The 22,248-nt window shown below is 37.7% G+C and overlaps 1 protein-coding gene across 6 annotated transcripts in view; it reads right to left on the bottom strand.

Annotated features, from left to right (window-relative positions):
• Positions 1-22,248, bottom strand: part of PLEKHA1 (pleckstrin homology domain containing A1) — a 53,513-nt gene that overhangs the window by 28,894 nt on the left and 2,371 nt on the right. For 5 of the 6 annotated variants that reach the window (XM_043475233.1, XM_043475237.1, XM_043475236.1 and 2 more), the window contains exons 2-3: positions 6,024-6,184; positions 343-399 (exon numbers count right to left, since the gene is read on the bottom strand). In XM_043475233.1, the coding sequence (XP_043331168.1) occupies positions 343-399; positions 6,024-6,164 (198 nt within the window). In that variant the 5' untranslated portion in view covers positions 6,165-6,184. Of the gene's footprint in view, positions 1-342; positions 400-6,023; positions 6,185-22,248 lie in introns of those variants that run through there. The other variant, XM_043475238.1, reaches the window with a different exon arrangement.

Genomic DNA, 22,248 nt, shown 5'->3' on the forward strand with positions numbered 1-22,248 from the left:
AATACAGATTTAGAAAAATCTTCACCAGATTTCCCAAAGACAGAACCTAACAATTAACAGATCAATCTCCCCTTCTGACATTCATATGCCTAATCATAAAAGTTAATGCTAACCTCCCAATTTGCTACATTCTATAATGTGTCTCTGTATTCTAAATTTGATAAAATATCCTAATTTTACCAAAGAACTTCCTAAACATAGTAATCAAGTACTGTTTTCAGTGTGATATGAACCAGAACATCATCTTAAATGACAAAGAGAAGAGTCGGCTCCTTTCATTCATACTCTCACTCTAAGGGATCTTCATTCAAGCATGAATGTAAGACAATACAGAGAAACTACCTTTGAAATGTAGGTAAGTTTAATGGCGCCAACACGTGATGATCCAGAAGGTAGGTTCTATAAACAAATTATTAATATATAATTAATGATCCAACATTACAAATTTATTTCACATAAAATGTCCTATACACACTAAAAAAACAGTTAAGAAATCAGACGTTTAGATGTCACATTTAACAAATTAACTTTTCAGTTCAAGTATTTACTAGGTTTGAAATCAAGTGGACAACACAGATAACAACACTGAATTCTTTCTGTTCCACCACAACACATTCTGTTATAGCTAAAGGCTATTTTACTATCATTATAACTAAATTTTTTTCATGAGCTTAACAAACCATAAGCAAGATCAGATTTTGTTTCAGAAAGCAATGGGGAAAAAATATTTAAACATAAAACAAATACAAAGGTAAGAAATTTCAAAAGAGTAAATATATACTTTGTTTTATTAAAATTATTAAATCACATATATCTTTAAAAAGACTGGATTTTCCCCCATTTAAATTATGTTAGTATTTATTACACCATTACTAATCTACATTGATACCATTTTTCAAGAAAATTATTGACACTTTTAAAACCATATGCAGGGAATGTATATATTGGCACATTCATAAAAAATGTAATTATTCTTCCCTTCCCAAGTTTGGGTTATGGTATGTGTCTTAAAAGAAGGAGAATCATTTCTGGCTGAGGCTATCAGAAAGACTCAATGGAAGAATAAAAAGCACTGAAGCTGGACTTTATAAAGTTCAAAACACAAAGAGCAGGAGGGAGAATATTCCAGGCAGAGAAACAGATGAGCTTCACCAAGCAGAAGAGGATGTACTGTACTGAAATAAGAAAGAGACCACGCTGGCCTGTAAAATGGGGCCACACAGGGCTGAAGTAGGAAACAGTGGTTTAGGAACTTAAACTAACAGCCTAATCATAGAGGACCTAAACAAGAAACAAAGGAGCAAGGAATTTATACTGTGAAGACTTGGAGGGAATTCCCAGCCATGCAGTGCTCAGGTCTCAGTCCTCTCAGTGTGGTAGCTGGGTATCAATCCCTGGTTGGGGAACTAGTATCCTGCAAGCAGCCCCCCCCAAAAAAACATATATATATATCTCATTGAAACCATTAAAGAAGGCTTGTAAGCAGTTCTGTAACCAAAACTGTGCTTTAATTAACGTGTCTTGGACTATAATAGACAGGGAAGATGGAGATGGGAAAACCAGATAGAAGAATCTGGAAAAAAGTAATAAACATAAAGACTGATAGATGATTTCAAAAGTAAAAGTAATAATAGTCCTGATTTTGAAAAGTTTCCTCCACTGTAGATTAAGGATCAATTTTTAATTTCCTTTATAATAATGTACATTAAAGAAAAAAATCTATGGGCTTATTCTCATGAATGATTAGGAGGTACCTGTCTCAAACCTCTGTAAGCTTAGTGGAAACAGTTAATGATACGGAAGCCTAGACATTTAAAAGACGAGATTCTCAATCACAAATTCATTATTGTTAACATGGACAAGTCTTTTCAAAACTGTCACTTCTATGCAGAGTAAAACTGCATTATGTTTTGCTTTAAACTCCAGACTATATACTGATACAAGCTTTTATATTTATATCATAAACATGTACATAAAATTATAACTTTTAATGTGTATCTTTAAATGGTTGTCCTTATACAAAATGTTTTATGTTTAAAGGGTTTTTTCTTTTCAATTTGGATAAGGAAATGAAATATTAAAATGTCTTCAAGCTCTTCTAACCACTATCAAAGAGTTTTTTTCCCCAAATACTGCTATTCCACAATTCGAAATCATTATTTTTCTTTTAATCCTCCATAATTCTATCATTTGAACTAGCTGAATACAGCTCTAATCCCATGGGTGAGAAAAAGAAATGAGCAACTATATCCTGACTGTATGACATAAAAGGTCATAGATCAGTGACACGGTACAATGAAATATAAGTACCTGGCAGACAAAGGATATTCAAAATACCTAGTTTCTACGAAGTGGTGTGATTGCTGCCAATTCACAAAAGAAGTGGGTTTCAAATCTGTTATTTGACAATGAACAAGAGATAATAAACTAGTATGACATTTAAGATAAAAAGGGAAACAAGCCATTTGTTATGAGTTCCTCTACTCATTTTGCGAAAATCCTCTTTCAGGTTTTTTCAAATTCACTTTCTAATAAAGCTACTTAATTAATTCTCCACCATGTCTCACACCATCAACAAAACACAGACAGCCCCAAATTGATTCCCTAGTAATACTCTAGAATGGATTTTTAAACCAATGGTTAATGTAAAGAAAGCAGTGATCAGAGGAAGACTGGCTCCCTAAGGACAGGGTATTAAAATCAGTGAAACAGTGCTAGGGCATGTAACATATGCAACCAGGTTGAATCATATGAAATCACCATTCTTTTTTTTTTAGTAGGTCAAAATGGTAGTAAAATGGTAATTTCATGTGGTTCAACACAATAATCTTAGCAAGACATTTTACTAAAGTTTTCATGACATGTCTTAATACATTTTAAAGTGACACAAAGCTGGTATTGAAAGCTAATACACTGGATGACAGAATGCAGATTGTAAAAGATTCTTATTAGTTGGTATGAAGAGATAAAATTATTAAGAATAAACTGAATAGAAAGACAGATTTAAAATTCTGCACTCCAAAAAAACTAATGGGCTAAGTAATTACACCACAGAAATTTGGCTTTAAAAAAAGTGTGCATGTGAGAAAGATCTAGCTAAGCACATACTTTAACAAATACCCTCCCTGCTACAGCCAAAGCCAATTATTTTCCAAGTATGCCACAGGGCTCCTTACTTTGATTTCCTGCCCCACCTATTGGGTGAGCACCGAATACCCATTTCTCTACATCTTGGCCAAAATCATACTCTTTCTTCCCGGTCAATTTCAAATGTTACTACCACTTCAGGGAAGACATTCACTCTCTCTGCTAGCTACAATCACAACTTCCCTCTGAAATCCAAGTTTATGTAATACACATATTCTATTTTGTTCTTTTCCTTTAGTTCTGTTTAAGTGGGAAGTACTGACAAAAGGAGATATTCTAAGGAGAAGAACCTATTATATGAAGACAGAGAAACAATCAAGCAGGTGTAAATAACATTCAGGAGAAACTGTACAAGAGTCAACCAGATCTTATGAAAGAGAGAAATCAAGGGAAGCTCATAGATAGAACTAAGCACTGGTTTGTGTGGGGAGGAAAATCAGAAACTGGAATCTAGTAAACTGTAATCAGAGGGAGTCAAGAGGGGCTAAGTTACTCCCCACCTTGGAAACGTGGAGTGGGATTGTGCTACAGATAAAGAGATGGGCAATAAAAAGGAGGAACTGGATTCATGTTTTTTAAAAAAAGGAGAAAAGAAAATAAACATGAACTTTTGATTTCTGCTGACTTGCTCCTTCTCCCAATGACTCTGATCAAGTAAATAAAGGTATTAATCACGTAGCTGCATAGACAGGTTACTATCACCCAAGAAAGTTGGTCATAGTCAGAAATAAGGAAGTAAAACAGGGTATCGATAAGTTCAATAAGGACAAGGGTAGAAAAGACACAGTTCCTAGCAAAAAAAAAAAGCCTCATACAAGGTCAGCAATCAAATAATGTAAACTAATTAAAATACAAACAATCCTCCGAAATTTGAAAGACTCCATGTGGATATAGGACTAAATGTATAGAGAATCAGAGGGTGAAAGTAGATCCAGAAATAGAAGATACAAAGAACTAGATTTTGGCATGCAAAACAATAACTAAGGCTGTCTCAACTATAATAAATACTTTTTAGTAATGTGTAGTTCAAACAACATAGTGAACATTAGGGATAAATGGGTCTCTTGCATTAAGGAGGAGACTGAATTAATACTAAGGATTAAGATCCCTTACAACTCAAAAAAATTAGTTTGAAGTTTATAATTTCTTTCAATTATCAGTAGAAGCTGTCAGTAATATCAGGTATGCTGCTGCTAAGTCGCTTCAGTCGTGTCCGACTCTGTGCGACCCCACAGACGGCAGCCCACCAGGCTCCGCCGTCTCTGGGATTCTCCAGGCAAGAACACTGGAGTAGGTCGCCATTTCCTTCTCCAATGTATGAAAGTGAAAAGTGAAAGTGAAGTCGCTCAGTTATGTCCGACTCTTCGCAACCCCATGGACTGCAGCCTACCAGGCTCCTCTGCCCATGGGATTTTTCAGGCAAGAGTACTAGAGTGGGTTGCCATTGCCTTCTCCGAATATCAGGTATAGTAAATGATAAATGTATAAACTTCAAACCCAAGATATATGACATTATATTTTCTAAAATAATGGCTGATGATCAACTTCCAGTTACAATGTGTGAGCTTACGTACATTATAAACCCCTAGAGGACTTGATTATCACCTTATTACCTTTCATATAAGAGAATTTTTTAAAAAACTTATCACTATCAAGCTCCAATTCATCATCTCTCCTTGTTCTGTCCCCATTAGAAGAGAGGATGAGGGGATGTTTGCTTCCGGACTGGACTTGCTTTTCACAAAGTCCTGCTGGGATTACTCAGAACCCCGTGGCCTTCAAGGATACTATCAATTGACTACTTTTTCAATTGTCAAGTATTTATCCTATTCTCTTTTTTCTTTGACTTTTTGAATGAAGTATAGTTGATTTACAATGCTGTGTTAATTTCTGCTGCATATATATATGTGTTCAGAAAATGAACATATTTTCTGCATGAATTAAGAAAATGAAAGAAAATGAATTCATTTTTATATTCTTTTCCATTATGATTTATCTCAATGTATTAAATATAGTTCCCCACAACTCAAATTCTATATGAAAAAACATAAATGTATTCGCAATATGCATTTTGCCTAATCTAAAATCAATATTGAAGAGAAAAGAATACCAGACTAGTTGTTAGGGGTTCTGGTTCCTTCTCTGTGAAATAGAACAGAACCTCCTACCAGTCCCTCCTCTCCCCAATTTTTCATTCCTCACCTATACAGGTCATCCCCTAGACCAGATCAGCTTAAAAGTTTGCTAGGGACTCATCTCCTGCTTTGCACATACTTCCTTGCAATATACATCTCAATTTGAATTAAGAGTTTCACAGATAAAGAAAATTTAAAACCATTCAACAGATGATCTCCAGGCCAAGGCCTCTCACAGATCTTAAAAATGGGATTCTAATTTTTAATATATGACATCTGCCCCCAATAATTTGCAAGGTAACAAAAAAAAATCAAATTCACAAATGGCTGTCACTCAAGTCTGACACTAAAAGATGAAAGGACTACACAAGTGCAAGAGAGTCAAATTGGTTAAGCAGCTTATTTACCAAAAGATAGTAGTCTCTATCTTAGAGACAGTACCTCAAATCTAAATAATCCAAAAATTTTCTACCAGAGTTAGAGTTGCTTCTCCCAAGGAAGGAAAAACATAATCACATGCATAAATTTTTATCAAACAAACTGAGCTTCATCTTCTGAACTTTAACAGTAGGAGTTGGAGGTACAGGGCAAGGAGAATAGTAGAAATAAGTAGTCAGTAGAAATAAACTTAAACATATGTTGTTTAGGAAGACCAATCCTAACACCTGCACAGTGTGTCAAATACTTTAATAATTAAAATCCATATGCTTTTGAAGAGGGAACCTTTTGGATTTTACAAACCTGTGGATTATCCATGTACCATACAAAACTATCTTCTCTGGTATCCAGTATGAAGTACCTCCGAAGAAATTTCCCACTGTTTTCATTTTCTTCAATGTCTAGAAAACCACAAATGCGATTCTGACGATCCACATAAGGCATTTCTGAGCTTGAACATTACACTGTTAAAAAAAAAAAAATTAGCAGTAAGTACTTCTCAGTGGACTTCAAGCATAAAACATGCTATGGTACAATTTATTCAACAAACAGCCTACTTTCCAACATTAGTTGGGAGCTGATTAATGTGAATACATAAAAGCAAGGGCAAAAATCACTTGCAATTAAGCTTACTTTGAGTGGTTACTATATGCAACTGTACACTGATGGGGACAAAGGAGAGCTATTCATCTCAGCTGAATAATTTGCTTACTTTTTTCCCCATGAGTAGACACCATCATCCCCTCTTCATGTTAATAGATAAAAAGTTAACACTGAGTAGGGGAAGTGAGTTTCCAAAATTAGTGAACTAGTAGGTAATGAAATAAAACATGAACCAAGATTCCTGGACTCTAGAGCTTGCATCTTAACCTTTCCATCTAAAACCCCTAGAATTATTAAAACCAAAATGAATCAAAATAAAGTAAGCGAACATGATAAAAACAGACATAAGCAGGTATTTTATGCTTAGTCACTCAGTCGTGTCTGACTTTTTACAACACCATGGACTGCAACCCACCAGGCCCTCTGTCCATGGGGATTCTCCAGGTAAGAATACTGGAGTGGGTTGCCATGCCCTCTTCCAGGGGTTCTTCCCAACCCAGGGATCGAATCCAGGTCTGCAGCATTGCAGGTGGATTCTTTACTGTCTGAGTCACCAGAGAAGCAGGTATTATGTGCCTCCTAACAGAAGACACTAACATTAGCAATGAGGTGCATATAACCAAAAAAATGTTTTATCTCAATCTGATCAAGTCTCTAGATTTCCCTAAGGTCAACTTGTAACTCACAGGAAATAAAGAACACAGGAACATATCAAACTGCACCACAGTTATTCAATCAGCAAAAGTAGGAAACATTAGGACCAAAAGTCCATTTTCTTCAGCAAATAAATTATTATAGGAAAAAGAGAGAGAGTAGAGAGAAGTTACAGCTGAAAAGAAACTTCAGAGGCATATCATATTTTGGTTCTGAAGGACTGAAATTTTTGTTGTGTTGATTAAAGTTAAAAACCATGACTTGGGTAAAAAGCAGTGTTTCCATCCATTTTTCTCTAAGAAACTATAGATATATGATTCCCTCCTGATGTGATGCAAATCTCTAGACTATTCTTACTCTGGGCCTTCTAGAGCAAGTGTCAACATCTTGTGACAGATTGAATTATTTATGTAGCTAGTTTTTCTTTAAACTCGTGGCGAAAATTCAGTTAGAATATGCCCTGATACACTGCTTATCTAAATCACTCATCTGTATGCAGCTAGAGAAATGGTGAAACACACCAAAATGTTTTAAACAAAACTATCCATTAAGTTTGTGTACATGTGTTATCATAAATCTGACATTTGGAGATGATTTTTTAATGAACTAACCCAAAGTTTTTAAATAAAAACTTCTAAAATGTAACCAAAACTTGAAAAATCAATACACTATACTAACACATATTAACAGGTAAAAACGAAAAACTTGTGTGGTATACTGCCATGAAGAAAGACACAGGCCAAAGGAATAGAATTAAGAGTCCAGAGACAAACCCATACATCTGTGGCAGATATTCAACAAGGGTGCCAATATCATTCAATGGGAAAGAACAGCCTGTTTAATAAACAGTGCTGGGACAACTGGCTATTCACATGAAACTTATATTTTTCACTCTCTCAGTCGTGTTCGACTCTGTAACTCCTCCTCTGTCTCCAGACAAGAATACTGGAGTGCGTTGCCATGCCCTCCTCCAGGAGATCTTCCCAACCCAAGGACTGAAGCCAGGTGTTGGAGAAGACTCTTGAGAGCCCCTCAGACTACAAGGAGATCCAACCAGTCCATCCTAGAGGAGATCAGTGGTCACTGGAAGGACTGATGTTGAAGCTGAAATGCCAATATTTTGGCCACCTGATGCAAAGAGCTGACTCATTTGAAAAGACCATGATGCTGGGAAAGATTGAGGGCAGGGCGAGAAGGGGACGACAGAGGATGAGATGGCTGGATGGCATCACTGACTCGATGGACATGGGTTTGGGTAGACTCTAGGAGTTGGTGATGGACAGGGGAGGCCTGGCGTGCTGTGGTTCATGGGGTTGCAGAGAGTCAGACGCCACTGAGCGACTGAACTGAAACTGAACTGAATTAGTGTCCAATTAAAATAAATTAATTAATTTTTAAAAAAAGAAAGAAAAAAGAATCTGCCTGCAATGCAGGAGACGCTGGTTTGATTCCTGGGTTGGGAAGATCCACTGGAGAAGCTACCCAGTCCAGTATTCTTGGGCTTCTCTTGTGGCTCAGCTGGTAAAGAATCTGCCTGCAATAAGGGAGACCTGGGTTTGATCCCTGGGTTGGGAAGATCCTCTGGAGAAGGGAAAGGCTACCCACTCCAGTATTCTGACCTGGAGAATTCCATGGGCTGTATAGTCCATGGGGGTCACAAAGAACTGGACATGACTGAGTGACTTTCACTTTCATGTCTTACACCATATACAAAAATTAACTCAAAATGAATTAATCAAAATATAACAGCTAAAATTATAAAACTTTAGGAAAACAGAAGAAAATCTTCATGACCTTGGATTTGACAATGAATTCTTACATGACACTGAAAGCACATACAACAAAAGAAAAAAATAAGACAAATTGGACATCATAAAAATTAAAAAAATTTTTTTGCATCAAAGGACATCAGGAAAATAAAACAAAAACATGTAGAATGGGAGGAAATATTTGAAGTCACAGTCTAATATCCAGAATATACAAAAAAACCTCTTATTTTAAGCTCAACAACAAAAATACAAATCCAGTTTAAAAATGGACAAAGGATTAAAAAGACATTTCTCTCAAAGAAGAGAAGCAAATGGCCAACCAGCACACAAAAAGATGCTCGATATTATTTGTTACTAGGGAAATGTAAATCAAAAACACAATGAGCTACCACTTCACACCCACTAGGATGGATATAATTAAGAGAGGAAAATAATAAGTATCGGCAGGGAAGTAGAGAAATTGGAACCCTCCTACATTGCTGGTGGGAATGTAAATGACACAACAGCTGCATAAAACAGTTTGGTGGTTCTTCAAAAGTTAAACACAGAATTACCACATGACTCAGCATCTCCACTCCCAGGTATATATCCAAAAGAATTAAAGCAGGTACTCAAACACTTATACATGAATGTTCACAGCAACAGTAACCACAAGAGCCAAACGGTGTAAACAACCCATGTCCATCAACATGCATAATACATACAATGGAATATTATCCAGACACAGAAAGGAATGAGCTATCAATATTTTCAATCAAATTCCAAGATATTTTATAAAAACTGATGAGGTGATTCTATTCTATAAGTTGAAATGCAAAGACCTAGAAAAGCTAAATCTATTTTCCAAAGAACAGACTTACACTACTTGATTTCAAGACTAACCATAGAGCTACAGCAATAAAGACAGTTTAGGATTGGTGAAAAGATAACAATAAATACAGGGAACAGAAGAGCATCCAGAAACAAACTCATATATATACTGTCAACAGATTTTCAACAGATGTCAATGCAACTCCAAACATCTTCAACAAATGATACTGGAACAGTTAGTGAGCCATGTGGAAAAAAATTAACTTGAAATGGTTTGGAAACCTAATATACAATTAAAATTCTAATACATATATACACACATCTATAAAATATATACTGATAATATTTTATGAATATATGGGATTCCCAGGTGGCTCAGTGGTAAAGAATCCACCTGTCAATGCAGGAGATTCAGGAGATGTGGGCTGGATTCCTGAGTTGGGCAGATCACCTGGAGGAGGCAATGGCAACCTGCTTCAGTATGCTTGCTGGGAAAATCCCAAGGACAAGAGAGGGCCACAGTCTGTGGGATTGCACAGATTCGGACACGACTGAGCACACACCCACATATATGAATATATACAAATATGAATGAAAGTCTTCATGACCTTAGGGTTAGACAAAGATTTCTTAGGTAAGACATGAAGAGCCTAACCCATAGAAATTGTTAATAAAATGGACTTAATCAAAATTAAAAACTGCTCTTTGAAAGACACCGGTAAGAAGTCAAATGATGAGCTGCAGAACACAAGAAAATATTCAGTACATATTTATCTATCACATAACACATATCCAAAAATAGGCAAGGAACTATTACAATAAGACAAACAAAAAAATTGGAAAATAGGCAAAAAAAACTCTGGACAGACAAGTCAACAAAGAAGATATACATAGTTTTTTAAAAATAATAATAAAAAAAAAGACATACAAATAAAAATAAGCATATAAAGATGCTCATCATCATTAGTGAAGAAGATGTTGCAAATAAAACCTGTGAGATACCACTACACACCTACTAAAATGGCTAAAACAAAAACAAAGAAAACCCTGGCAATACCTAATGCTGGCAAGGATGTGAAGCAAATGAACACTCTCTCATATTGCTGATGGAATGCAAAATGGCAAAGCAACTTGGGAAGACACTTTGGCAGTTTCTTAGAAAGTTACACCTACCCTTAACAATACAACCCAGCAATCCCACTCCTAGGTATTTATCCAAGTGAACTGCAATCTTACATTTACACAAAGTGAAGTGAAAGTGAAAGTTGCTCAGTCATGTCTGACTCTTTGAGACCCCATGACTATACAGTCCATGGGATTCTCCAGGCCAGAATACTGGAGTGGGTAGCCTTTTCCTTCTCCAGTGGATCTTCCCAACCCAGGGATAGAACCCAGGTCTCCTGCACTGCAGACAGATTCTTTACCAGCTGAGACACAAAGGAAGCCCATCTATAGCAAATATTTAAAACAACATTATTCATAATTGGCAAAAAGCAGAATCAAACCAAATGTTCTTTAACTGGTAAATGAAGAAACTGTTACATCGAATACAATGGAATACTATCTAGCAAGATAAAGGAACAAAGTAGAGATATATACAACGTGTGTAAATGCCAGATGCATTTTGCTAACTGAGAGAAGTCAGACCAAAAGGCTACAGGGAGGAGAACAGATCAGTGAGAGTGGCTGACTTCAAAGGATAATTTATGGAGTGACGAAACTGTTCTGATCATGATTGTGATAGGATAAACAACTATGCATTTATCAAAAATAGGCTCACATATCACACAAAGTGAGCTGTACTGCATACAAATTAAAGGAAAAAATAAAAACCTACAGTGATATAAAGCAGACATCAGTTGCGAGGGCTTGTGATAGGCCTGACTACAAAAGAACACTAGAGAAAAAATTTTTTGGCAACATAGCTGTTGCATATCTAGACTGTGGTAGAGGTAGAACAATTATATGAATCCATCAAAACTTATAGAACTGTACACTAAAAGGGGTAAAATTCACTGTATGTAAAATTATACCTCAATAATGGCAATATGTTTTTAAAACATATATACTCACCCAGAATGACTAAAATTAAAACAGATTGGCAACACCAAATATTGTCAAAGGTGTGGGGCATCCAGAATTTACGTATTGCTGATGGGAATGCAAAATGGTACAATCCCTGTGGGAAAAGTTCTGGCAATAAAACCAAATATACACCTAACCTATGACACAGCCACTCTATTTCTAAGTATTTACTCAAGAGAAATGAAAATATATTCATGCAAAGAGTAATTTATAAATATTCATAGCTGCTTTATTCATAACAGCTCCAAACCAGAAACAACACAAATGTCCATCAAAAGGTGAACAGATTTTTAAAACAGAGTATATTTATAACATGAAATAGCACTCTATAATATAAAGGAACTCGTAATGCATACAACAATATGGTCAAAATTCATCAATCGTTTTTTGGGTTTTTTTTTTTATCAATTGTTAACTTTAAAAGTTTAGTGTATGTAATTTAACTCCAGAATTTTTTAAAAATCCAGAACAAAAAATTCACTGATAAATGTGACTACAAATAATTTTTTTAAAAAATATTCTGTGTGACACATCCTGATAGTAACTCAAAACCAGCAGAAAATACTTGCACCTTACATGACAAAAGGCTAACATCCCTAAAGTTCAGCTTGCAAAAAATGCCAAGGGCAATATATCAAAACTTCAACAGAAAAATCAATTAAGACATGAACAGATATTCTACAAGAAAAAACATAAAAATGACCCTTAAATATATGAAGAGATGCTCAACTTCACTCATAATAACAAAATCCCAAAATAACATACAGAGATATAACAGACATTGCTACTGACATCACAAAAAAAGGCAACAGACTTCATGTGCCTCCTTGTGGAATTTATACCATCTATCACTTACGGGGGGAAAAAAGTGTAAAAATACCTGATACAAGATCTAACTACCAATTTATAGGAAATAGAGAAGACAGAGAAAAGAACATGTTCCACTATATCAGAGTTTCAAACAGAAAAAATTCAAACTCTTGAAAGTTTCTCAGGACAAACGACATGGTTTCTTCAGAAATAAATTCTAAAGGGGTTGGGGAAAGAAACCTGAGTAAAAACATAAAAATTAAAAGACCTGAAAAGACATAATCACAACATGTAGACCTTATTTAAATCATTAACAACAACAACAGCAACACTGGCTTATCTAAGGAAACTGGATATTTGAATACCATCTCAAGATATTAAGGAAATAGTTAATTTTTTTTCCAGTGCAATGACATTGTGGTTATATTACTAAGAAAATGGATCCTTATCATCTAGAGATATTTATTCACACAAAGTGTTACCTGAATAATCTGGAAGGAGGGATGGATGAAGGAGGGATGGCTCAGGTTGATATCTGTTGAGGCTAAATGCTGGGTACTGTAGTTATAACCATTCTGTCTGCTTCTGTGGATATTCACAGCTCTTCATTACAAAAAGAAAAGTTCCCCCCAAAATCTATACTGCACAGAGATACCATTTCTGATCTATGAGACTGGCAAAAATTCAAAAGTTTGACAATATGCTATACTAGTAAGGCTGTGAGAAAATAGGAACTCTTTTAAATTGCTGGTGGGAATGCAGAATGGTACAGCCCTACTGAGGTGAATTTGGCATCATTTAACAAAATCAAATGTGCACTTCCCTTATGACTGACAATCCTACTTGCTATTGTAATTCTGAAACTCTTTTATTTAAATGATAGTACTTCATGTACTTCAACAATAGGCCAATGCAAACATATTGATGCTATGATTATATTTAAAATAAAATAAAAAAACTTATTTGTTATTAAGAATCGGGATTTTCACAGTAAGAGAAAAAATATACAAATGCAACACAAAACAAAAAATTCTACACAATGCATCTGAATGATGGAAAGCTATGACAAACCTCAGTTCAGTTCAGTTCAGTCCCTCAGTCGTGTCTGACTCTTTGTGACCCCATGGACTGCAGCATGCTAGGCCTCCCTGTCCATCACCAACTCCCAGAGTTTCCTCACACTCATGTCCATTGATTGAGTCGGTGATGCCATCCAACCATCTTATCCTCTGTCATTCCCTTCTCCTCCTGCCTTCAATCTTTCCCAGCATCAGGGTCTTTTCAAATGAGTCAGTTCTTCACATCAGGTGACCAAAGTATTGGAGTTTCAGCTTCAGTCCTTTCAATGAATATTCAGGACTGATTTCCTTTAGGATGGACAGGTTGGATCTCCTTGCAGTAAAAGGGACTCTCAAGAGTCTTCTCCAATACCACAGTTCAAAATCATCAATTCTTCAGTGCTCAGCTTTCTTTATAGTCCAACTCTCACATCCATACATGACTACTGGAAAAACCATAGCTTTGACCAAACAGATCTTTGTTGGCAAAGTAATGTCTCTGCTTTTTAATATGCTGTCTAGGTTGGTCATAACTTTTCTTCCAAGGAGCAAGTGCCTTTTAATTTCATGGCTGTAGTCACCATCTGCAGTGATTTTGGAACCCAAAAAAATAAAAGTCTGCCACTCTTTTCACTCTTTCCCCATCTACTTGCCATGAAATGATGGTACCAGATGTCATGATCTTAGTTTTCTTTTTTTTTTTTTTATGATCTTAGTTTTCTAAATGTTGAGCTTTAAGCCAACTTTTTCACTCTCCTCTTTCACTTTCATCAAGAGGCTCTTTAGTTCTTCTTCACTTTCTGCCATAAGGGTGGTGTCATCTACATATCTGAGGTGATTGATATTTCTCCCGGCAATCTTGATTCCAGCTTGTGCTTCATCCAGCCGGGCATATCACATGATGTACTCTGCATATAAGTTAAATAAGCAGGGTGACAATATACAGCCTTGATGTACTCCTTTCCCTATTTGGAAACAGTCTATTGTTCCATGTCCAGTTCTAATTGTTGCTTCCTGACCTGCATACAGATTTTTCAAGAGGCAGGTCAGATGGCCTGGTATTCCCATCTCTTTCAGAATTTTTCAGTTTGTTATGATCTATAGTCAAAGGCTTTGGCACAGTCAATAAAGCAGAAATAGATGTTTCTCTGGAACTCTCTTGCTTTTTCGATGATCCAGCGGATGTTGGCAATTTGATCTCTGGTTCTTCTGCCTTTTCTAAATCCAGCTTGAACACCTGGGAGTTCACAGTTCACATACTATTGAAACCTGGCTTGGAGAATTTTGAGCATTACTTTACTAGTGTGTGAGATGAGTACAATTGTGTGGTAGTTTGAGCATTCTTTGGGATTGCCTTTCTTTGGGATTGGAATGAAAACTGACCTTTTCCAGTCCTGTGGCCACTGCTGAGTTTTCCAAATTTGCTGGCATATTGAGTGCAGCACTTTCATAGCATCATCTTTTAGGATTTGAAATAGCTCAACTGGAATTCCATCACCTCCACTACCTTTGTTCTTAGTGATGTTTCCTAAGGCCCACTTGACTTCACATTCCAGGATGTCTGGCTCTAGGTGAGTGATCCCACCATTGTGATTATCTGGGTCGTGAAGATCTTTTTTGTATAGCTCTTCTATGTAGTCTTGCCACCTCTTCTTAATATCTTCTGCTTCTGTTAGGTCCATACCATTTCTGTCCTTTATTGTGCCCATCTTTACATGAAATGTTCCCTCGGTATCGCTAATTTTCTTGAAAAGATCTCTAGTCTTTTCCATTCTATTGTTTTCCTCCATTTCTTTGCACTGATCACTGAGGAAGGCTTTCTTATCTCTCCTTGCTAGTCTTTGGAACTCTGTGTTCACCTGGGTATATCTTTCCTTTTCTCCTTTGCTTTTGCTTCTCTTCTTTTCACAGCTATTTCTAAGGCCTCCTCAAACATTTCGCCTTTTTGCATTTCATTTTCTTGGGGCCAGTCTTGATACCTGTCTCCTGTACAATGTCACGAACCTCCGTCCATAGTTCTTCAGGCACTCTGTCTATCAGATCTAGTCTCTTGAATCCATCTGTCACTTCCACTGTATAATTTTAAGGGATTTGATTTAGGTCATACCTGAAGGGTCTAGTGGTTTTCCCTACTTTCTTCAATTTAAGTCTGAATTTGGCAATAAGGAGTTCATGATCTGAGCCACAGTCAGCTCTCAGTCTTGCTTTTGCTGACTGTATAGAGCTTCTCCATCTTTGGCTGCAAAGAATATAATCAATCTGATTTCGGTATTGACCATCTGGTGATGTCCATGTGTAGAGTTTTCTTTGGTGGTGTTGGAAGAGGGTGTTTGCTATGACCAGTGCCTTCTCTTGGCAAAACTCTATTAGCCTTTGCCCTGCTTCATTCCAGAGAAGGCAATGACACCCCACTCCAGTATTCTTGCCTGGAAAATCCCATGGACGGAGGAGCCTGGTAGGCCGCAGTTCATGGGGTCGCTAAGAGTCGGATAGGACTGAGTGACTTCACTTTCACTTTTCACTTTCATGCACTGGAGAAGGAAATGGCAACCCACTCCAGTGTTCTTGCCTGGAGAATCCCAGGGATGGGGGAGCCTGGTGGGCTGCCATCTATGGGGTTGCACAGAGTCAGACACAACTGAAGCAACTTAGCAGCAGCAGCAGCTGCTTCATTTTGTACTTCAAGGCCAAATTCGCCTGTTACTCCAGGTGTTTCTTAACCTCCTACTTTTGCATTCTAGTCCCCTATAATGAAAAGGACACCTTTTGGGGGGTGTTAGTTCTAGAAGGTCTTGTAGGTCTTCATAGAACTGTTCAACTTCAGCTTCTTCAGCATTACTGATTGGGGTATAGACTTGGATTACTGTGATACTGAATGGTTTGCCTTGGAAATGAACAGAGATCATTCTGTCGTTTTTGAGATTGCACCCAAGTACTACATTTTGGACTCTCTTGTTGATTATGATGGCTACTCCATTTCTTCTAAGGGATTCTTGCCCACAGTAGTAGATATAATGGTCATCCAAGTTAAATTCACCCATTCCAGTCCATTTTAGTTTGCTGTTTCCTAAAATGATTCCCGCCCATCAGAACAAGATCCAGTTTCCCCCTCAGTCAGTCTATCCCATCAGGAAGCTTCCATAAGCCTCTTACCCTTCTCCATCAGAGGGCAGACAGACTGAAAATCATAATCACAGAAAACGAACCAATCTGATCACATGGACCACAGCCTTGTCTAACTCAATGATTAACTATGAGCCATGCCGTGTAGGGCCACCAAAGACGGACAGGTCACGGTGGAGAGTTCTGATAAGACGTGGTCCACTGGAGAAGGGAATGGCAAACCACTTCAGTATTCTTGCCTTGAGAACCCATAAACAGTATGAAAAGGCAAAAAGATAGGACAGTGAAAGATGAACTCCCCAGGTCGGTAGGTGCCCATTATGCTACTGGAGATCAGTGGAGAAACAACCCCAGAAAGAATGAAGAGACAGAGCCAAAGCAAAAACAACACCCAGTTACGAATGTGACTGGTAATAGAAGCAAAGTCCAATGCTGTAAAGAGCAATACTGCATAGGAACCTGGAATGTTAGGTCCATGAATCAAAGCAAATTGGAAGTGGTCAAAAAGGAGACGGCAAGAGTGAATATCGACATTTTAGGAATCAGCAAGCTAAAATGGACGGGCATGACAAACCTAGACAGCATATTAAAAAGCAGAGACATCACTTTGCTGAGAAAGATCTGTATAGTCAAAGCTATGGTTTTTCCAGTAGCCATGTATGGATGTGAGAGTTGGACCATAAAAAAGGCTGAGCACCGAAGAATCAATGCTTTCAAACTGTGGTGCTAGAGAAGACTCTTGAGGGTCCCTTGGACTGCAAGGAGATCAAACCAGTCCATCCTAAAGGAAATCAACCCTGAATATTCACCGGAAAGACCAAAGCTGAATCTGAAGCTTCAAAACTTTGGCCGCCTGATGCAAACAGCTGACTCAGTGTAAAAGACGCAGATGCTGGGGAAGATTGAAGACAAAAGGAGAAGGGGGTGGCAGAGGATGAGATAGTTGGATAGCATTACTGACTCCATGGACATGAATTTGAGCAAACCTCGGGAGATAGTGGAGGCATCTTACAATTAACAAACTGGGCACAGATATACATCCTCGGCAATCTGCTCCCCTCTGTCCTTCCCATCTCAGTAAATAGCCACTCGCTTCTTCCAGCTGTTCAGGCAAAATCTGGGTCACACTGGATCAAGACTTCTTTCGTTCCATGTCCAATCCATAAGCAAATCCTATTTGCTCCATCTTCTAAATACATCCAGAATCCCACCACTTCTCACCAGACGTATTCCTGCCATTCTGGCCCAAGCTACCATCACCTCTCAGTTGGATTATTCCAAGGGCTCTCCTGCCCGCTTCACTCCATTCTCCATAAAGCTGTCAGTGATCTCATTAAAACACATAGTTAAGGGTTTATTCAATATTTGCAAGTAAACATTTGATTTAATCCTTATAACAACAATTTTACAGATGAGAAAACCAAAGAACAGATTTTTTGTTTAACTTTTTATTTTGTATTGGGGTATAGCTGATTAACAATGATATGACAGTCTCAGGTGATCAGCAAAGGATCTCAGCCATACATATACATGTATTCATTCTCCCCCAAACTCCCTCTCATGCAGGTTGCCACGTAACATTGAGCAGAGATCCATGAGTCTCTTAGTTCCATGACCAGAGATTGAACCCAGGCCCGCTACAGTGGAAGTGTGGAGTCCTAACCACTGGACCTCCAGGGAATTCCTTTCTCTAAGATCTCTTCCAAAGCACAGAAGGTTTTACAAATAACTTGTCCAAGGTCGTGCGATTAGGAAGCAGCAGAGCCAGGATCCAAACCAGAGGAATCTGGCTCTAAGGCCCATGCTCTTCAGTACTGCATAATGTCACTCTGCTCAAAAAAGCTCTGCAACTTCAGCTGCTTATTAGAATTACCTGATGCCTAGACTAGAGCATCCAGATCAACTAAATCAGAAACTCTGGAGATGGGATCTAAGCATCAGTACATTTTTAAAGCTCCCCCAATAATTCCCATGTTCAGCCAGGGTTAAGAATCATTGTTTTAATTCGATCCCATCGCATTCAAAGTAAAAACCAAAGCTCTTACAAAGATACACAGGCTTCCCCTGCCCCACTCAACCTGTCCCAAGCCCCCGTGACTGGCTACACATCTGGCCACTGGATGCCTACTACACTAGACAAGCTCCCCACTCAGAGCCTTTTAACTCAAATATCACTTTCTCAGTGAAGCCTTCTTGACATCCTATCGAAAACTGAAAATGCTCCAAATTGTCCTGCCATCCCATCTCCCCTCCCTGCTTCATTCTTCTTCTTAGTATTTATTGCTAACAAACAGTATCATTTACTTATTTATCTATTTCTTGTCTGTTTCCCGACACTGAAAAGTAAGCTTCATGACAGCAACATTTTTTTTTTCTATTTACTATTGTTTCTCCAGTGCTTAAAACAATGGCTAGAATATGGAAGGGACTCAGTAACAATTTGCTGAATGAAATATTAAGGAACCTATAATTATTGTATCAAATATTAACATTTAAGTTTCCAGACAGAAAGCTGCTTTTTCCTCATCTGATGAGAAATTGTTTAGGAGACTTAACTGATTTGCTTAGATGATAGAACAGATAAAATTGTATTATTAAAACCACCACAAAATCTATCCTTCAGATTTACTTGTGTTCTTAGGAGTGGTTAGCGTATACAAACACTCATTAATTGACGCACACAGTTAAAAACACTTCATCAGTCAGCAACCATGAAGTGAGTCAAAAATAAAACAAAAATCAGAAAGAGAGAAAGAAAAGAAAAGAAAATTCTGAACAGTGCGACCTCACGAGGCCCATAGGACTTCAGCACTGTTTGTTGATTAGAAGTTGAGTGGGAATAGTCTTGTCCCAAAACTGTTGACAAACACAAAGCCAAAGATATACAGTCATCAAGGATCAAACATCCGTGAAGTCTGACACCAACACCCCCCCCCACACACACACACACAACTCAGGGCTGTGGTACCCTAACCAGTGCCTTATCATCATTCCACTCTATACAATCAATTGACAGAAGACAGGGAGAAAAAAGAAAGGTATTCCAAGTGTTCAGGAAGAACACAGAGAAAGGAAGATGCTGCTGTTGCTGCTGCTGCTAAGTCGCTTCAGTCGTGTCCGACTCTGTGCAACCCCATAGACGGCAGCCCACCAGGCTCCCCCATCCCTGGGATTCTCCAGGCAAGAACACTGGAGTGGATTGCCATTTCCTTCTCCAATGCATGAAAGTGAAAAGTGAAAGTGAAGTCGCTCAGTTGTGTCTGACTCTTTGCAACCCCATGGACTGCAGCCTACCAGGCTCCTCTGTCCATGGGATTTTCCAGGCAAAAGGGTACTGGGAGGCAGATGCTATCTACCCACAAACTGTGGAAGGGGGCCCCAAGAGAATCATTCACCAAGATCAGAAGCGCCCACGAGGAGCAGAGAGCGTCACCTCATTCTCCAGTTCGATGTCGGCTTATGAGGGAGACTGAGTGACTGTCCCAGGGCCTGTGTGAGCAGGGGGACAAGGAGAATTGTTGAGAAACGGCAGGCAGCACACAGAAAGGGTGCAGACTTAAGCAGCCTGCGTGCTGCCATCTGACATCAAGAGGAAGTAAGCTTCCAGTGAGTTAAGTGAAAATTACAGCAGGTAGCTGGACTTGAGCTGTCTTTCTGTTATCAAAAACTCTGGATGGCAGAGTGAAACCCATCTCATCCCCAAACACTCATACGAATCAGCGGGCAGACTGAGAGGACAGAAACAAGGAGGACGGAGTATAGGCTGGTAAAGGTCTACCCGCAGCAAATTTCACATCCAGGGACTATGCAGTGGGGAGTTTCCCTGCAAGATCTCACCAAAATTTCCCGTTTGGAAGCCTACCAGTCAACATTAATGGCCTGCCATTGTTATTCAAGAGAGAACTTTATTAAGATGGTGAGAGATAGTTGCCTTTTCCCGTTTTTCTTCTAACCAGTCCCTGTCCAAATAGACCGACAAAGAGGGAAAAGAGGTATCCAGGGAGCATGCAACAACCCCTCCCCACTGCAAGTGCTTTGAGGATAAAGTGGCCAGATATTGGGGTAAAGGAAAAGAGGGGCTTTCATAGACTGAAGGTCTAAACTGAAATAGATTAGACTGGAGCTTTTAAAAGCTGTAAATGATAGAAAAGCTACCACTCGCCCATGGAGTCATGAGGTAGCAAGAGGGAAGATCCAACAAAGCATGGTTCAAAGCAGTTGATGCTGAAAAATATAACCATCTTAAGTCTGGTTCTCACCAAGCTCAATGACCTGAGGACATATGGAACAGCATCACTGCCCTCACTAATGAGAGGAATACCTGATGTGGAAATCCCCATGGGGGATTTACTGTACCTGGTAAGACGCTACATTAGAAGTCCTCTGAGAGTGCTTCCGATTCTAAGTGTCTGTGACTGTCCTTTCTTCAAAAAGAGGTTAAACTTCTTGAATCCAGAATCCAGATTTCAATGGGTAAACTATTAAAGGCCCAACAGAGTAAAACCACAACTTTTTGAACAATAAAACTCTCAGATTGATAAGTCTGATAAGAGTTTCATGAAGGAAAAAATATTTAAGACTTCAATATTTTTAAAACTCTCACGACTTAAGTAGACTTAAGTGTTAAAAAAAATCCTAAGTGACTTTGATTTTCTTTTATATTCAACAGAAATTTCAGTTCAAAGAATGTTTACAATATAAAATCCTCAAAATACCATCTTCCTGAATCAAAGCAACTCAGCTAATCAAAGGCTTACCAAAATAAACAACAAACACATGTTTGCTTAAATATCTTCTAGGAATTACAAACTCACATGTTCTTTATCATACAGCAGCTACTAGGAAAAGAAATCACTCAGAGTTCAAATGGTTTGATGTCACTCATTAAGCACAACAAAGTCCTACGGCTATAGCAAATACAACAATTTTTATCTTTATATTTGAAAAATCCTACACTTTTATGTTTCTAAAAATAATTAAGCATTACAGACAAGTGTCTAAAGCCACAGAAAGTTTCTACCCTAAGAACTCTTTCCTGATACCAGTAAATAAATTTCCAAATGCTATGGACTTACAAATGCTCAAAAGAAGTAAAGCTAAATTTTAATATTTATCTCCTAACAAAGCCATTTTATTGTATTATTGTAGATCTAAATGCAAGGCAATCATTTTGAAATTTTAAATCAAATTTTAATATTATCAAAAGTAAAATACTCAAGCATGTAAAAAAGCAATATGTGTATATTACCTCAGTTCACAACTTTGGCAGTTACCGCCACAGAACTTGAAATTTTCTAATAAAGGCAGAATGTAACTACTGTCACATCTGACTAATTACTACATTTTGTTCAGAAAACTATTTATCTCCCTCATTCTTAAATGACAATTATTTAAACAAGAATAATTATTTAACATCAAGCAGTGCGTCAATGTGAAAGCCCAAGTTAAATTACACTAATAAATTACTTCACAGATTTTATTCTAGATTACAAATTGTCATCAGCAGAAGTAACTGTGGGTTTGGCAGTAGGGCTGTAAAAACTTTCAGGCTTAAATAAAGGTCTTATTTTTTTTAAACTGCATTAAATGTTTTTTGAGAAAATGCCTTATAAAAAG

This window comes from Cervus canadensis, chromosome 8 (assembly GCF_019320065.1).
Source record: "Cervus canadensis isolate Bull #8, Minnesota chromosome 8, ASM1932006v1, whole genome shotgun sequence".
In the NCBI taxonomy this organism is placed as follows: domain Eukaryota; kingdom Metazoa; phylum Chordata; class Mammalia; order Artiodactyla; family Cervidae; genus Cervus; species Cervus canadensis.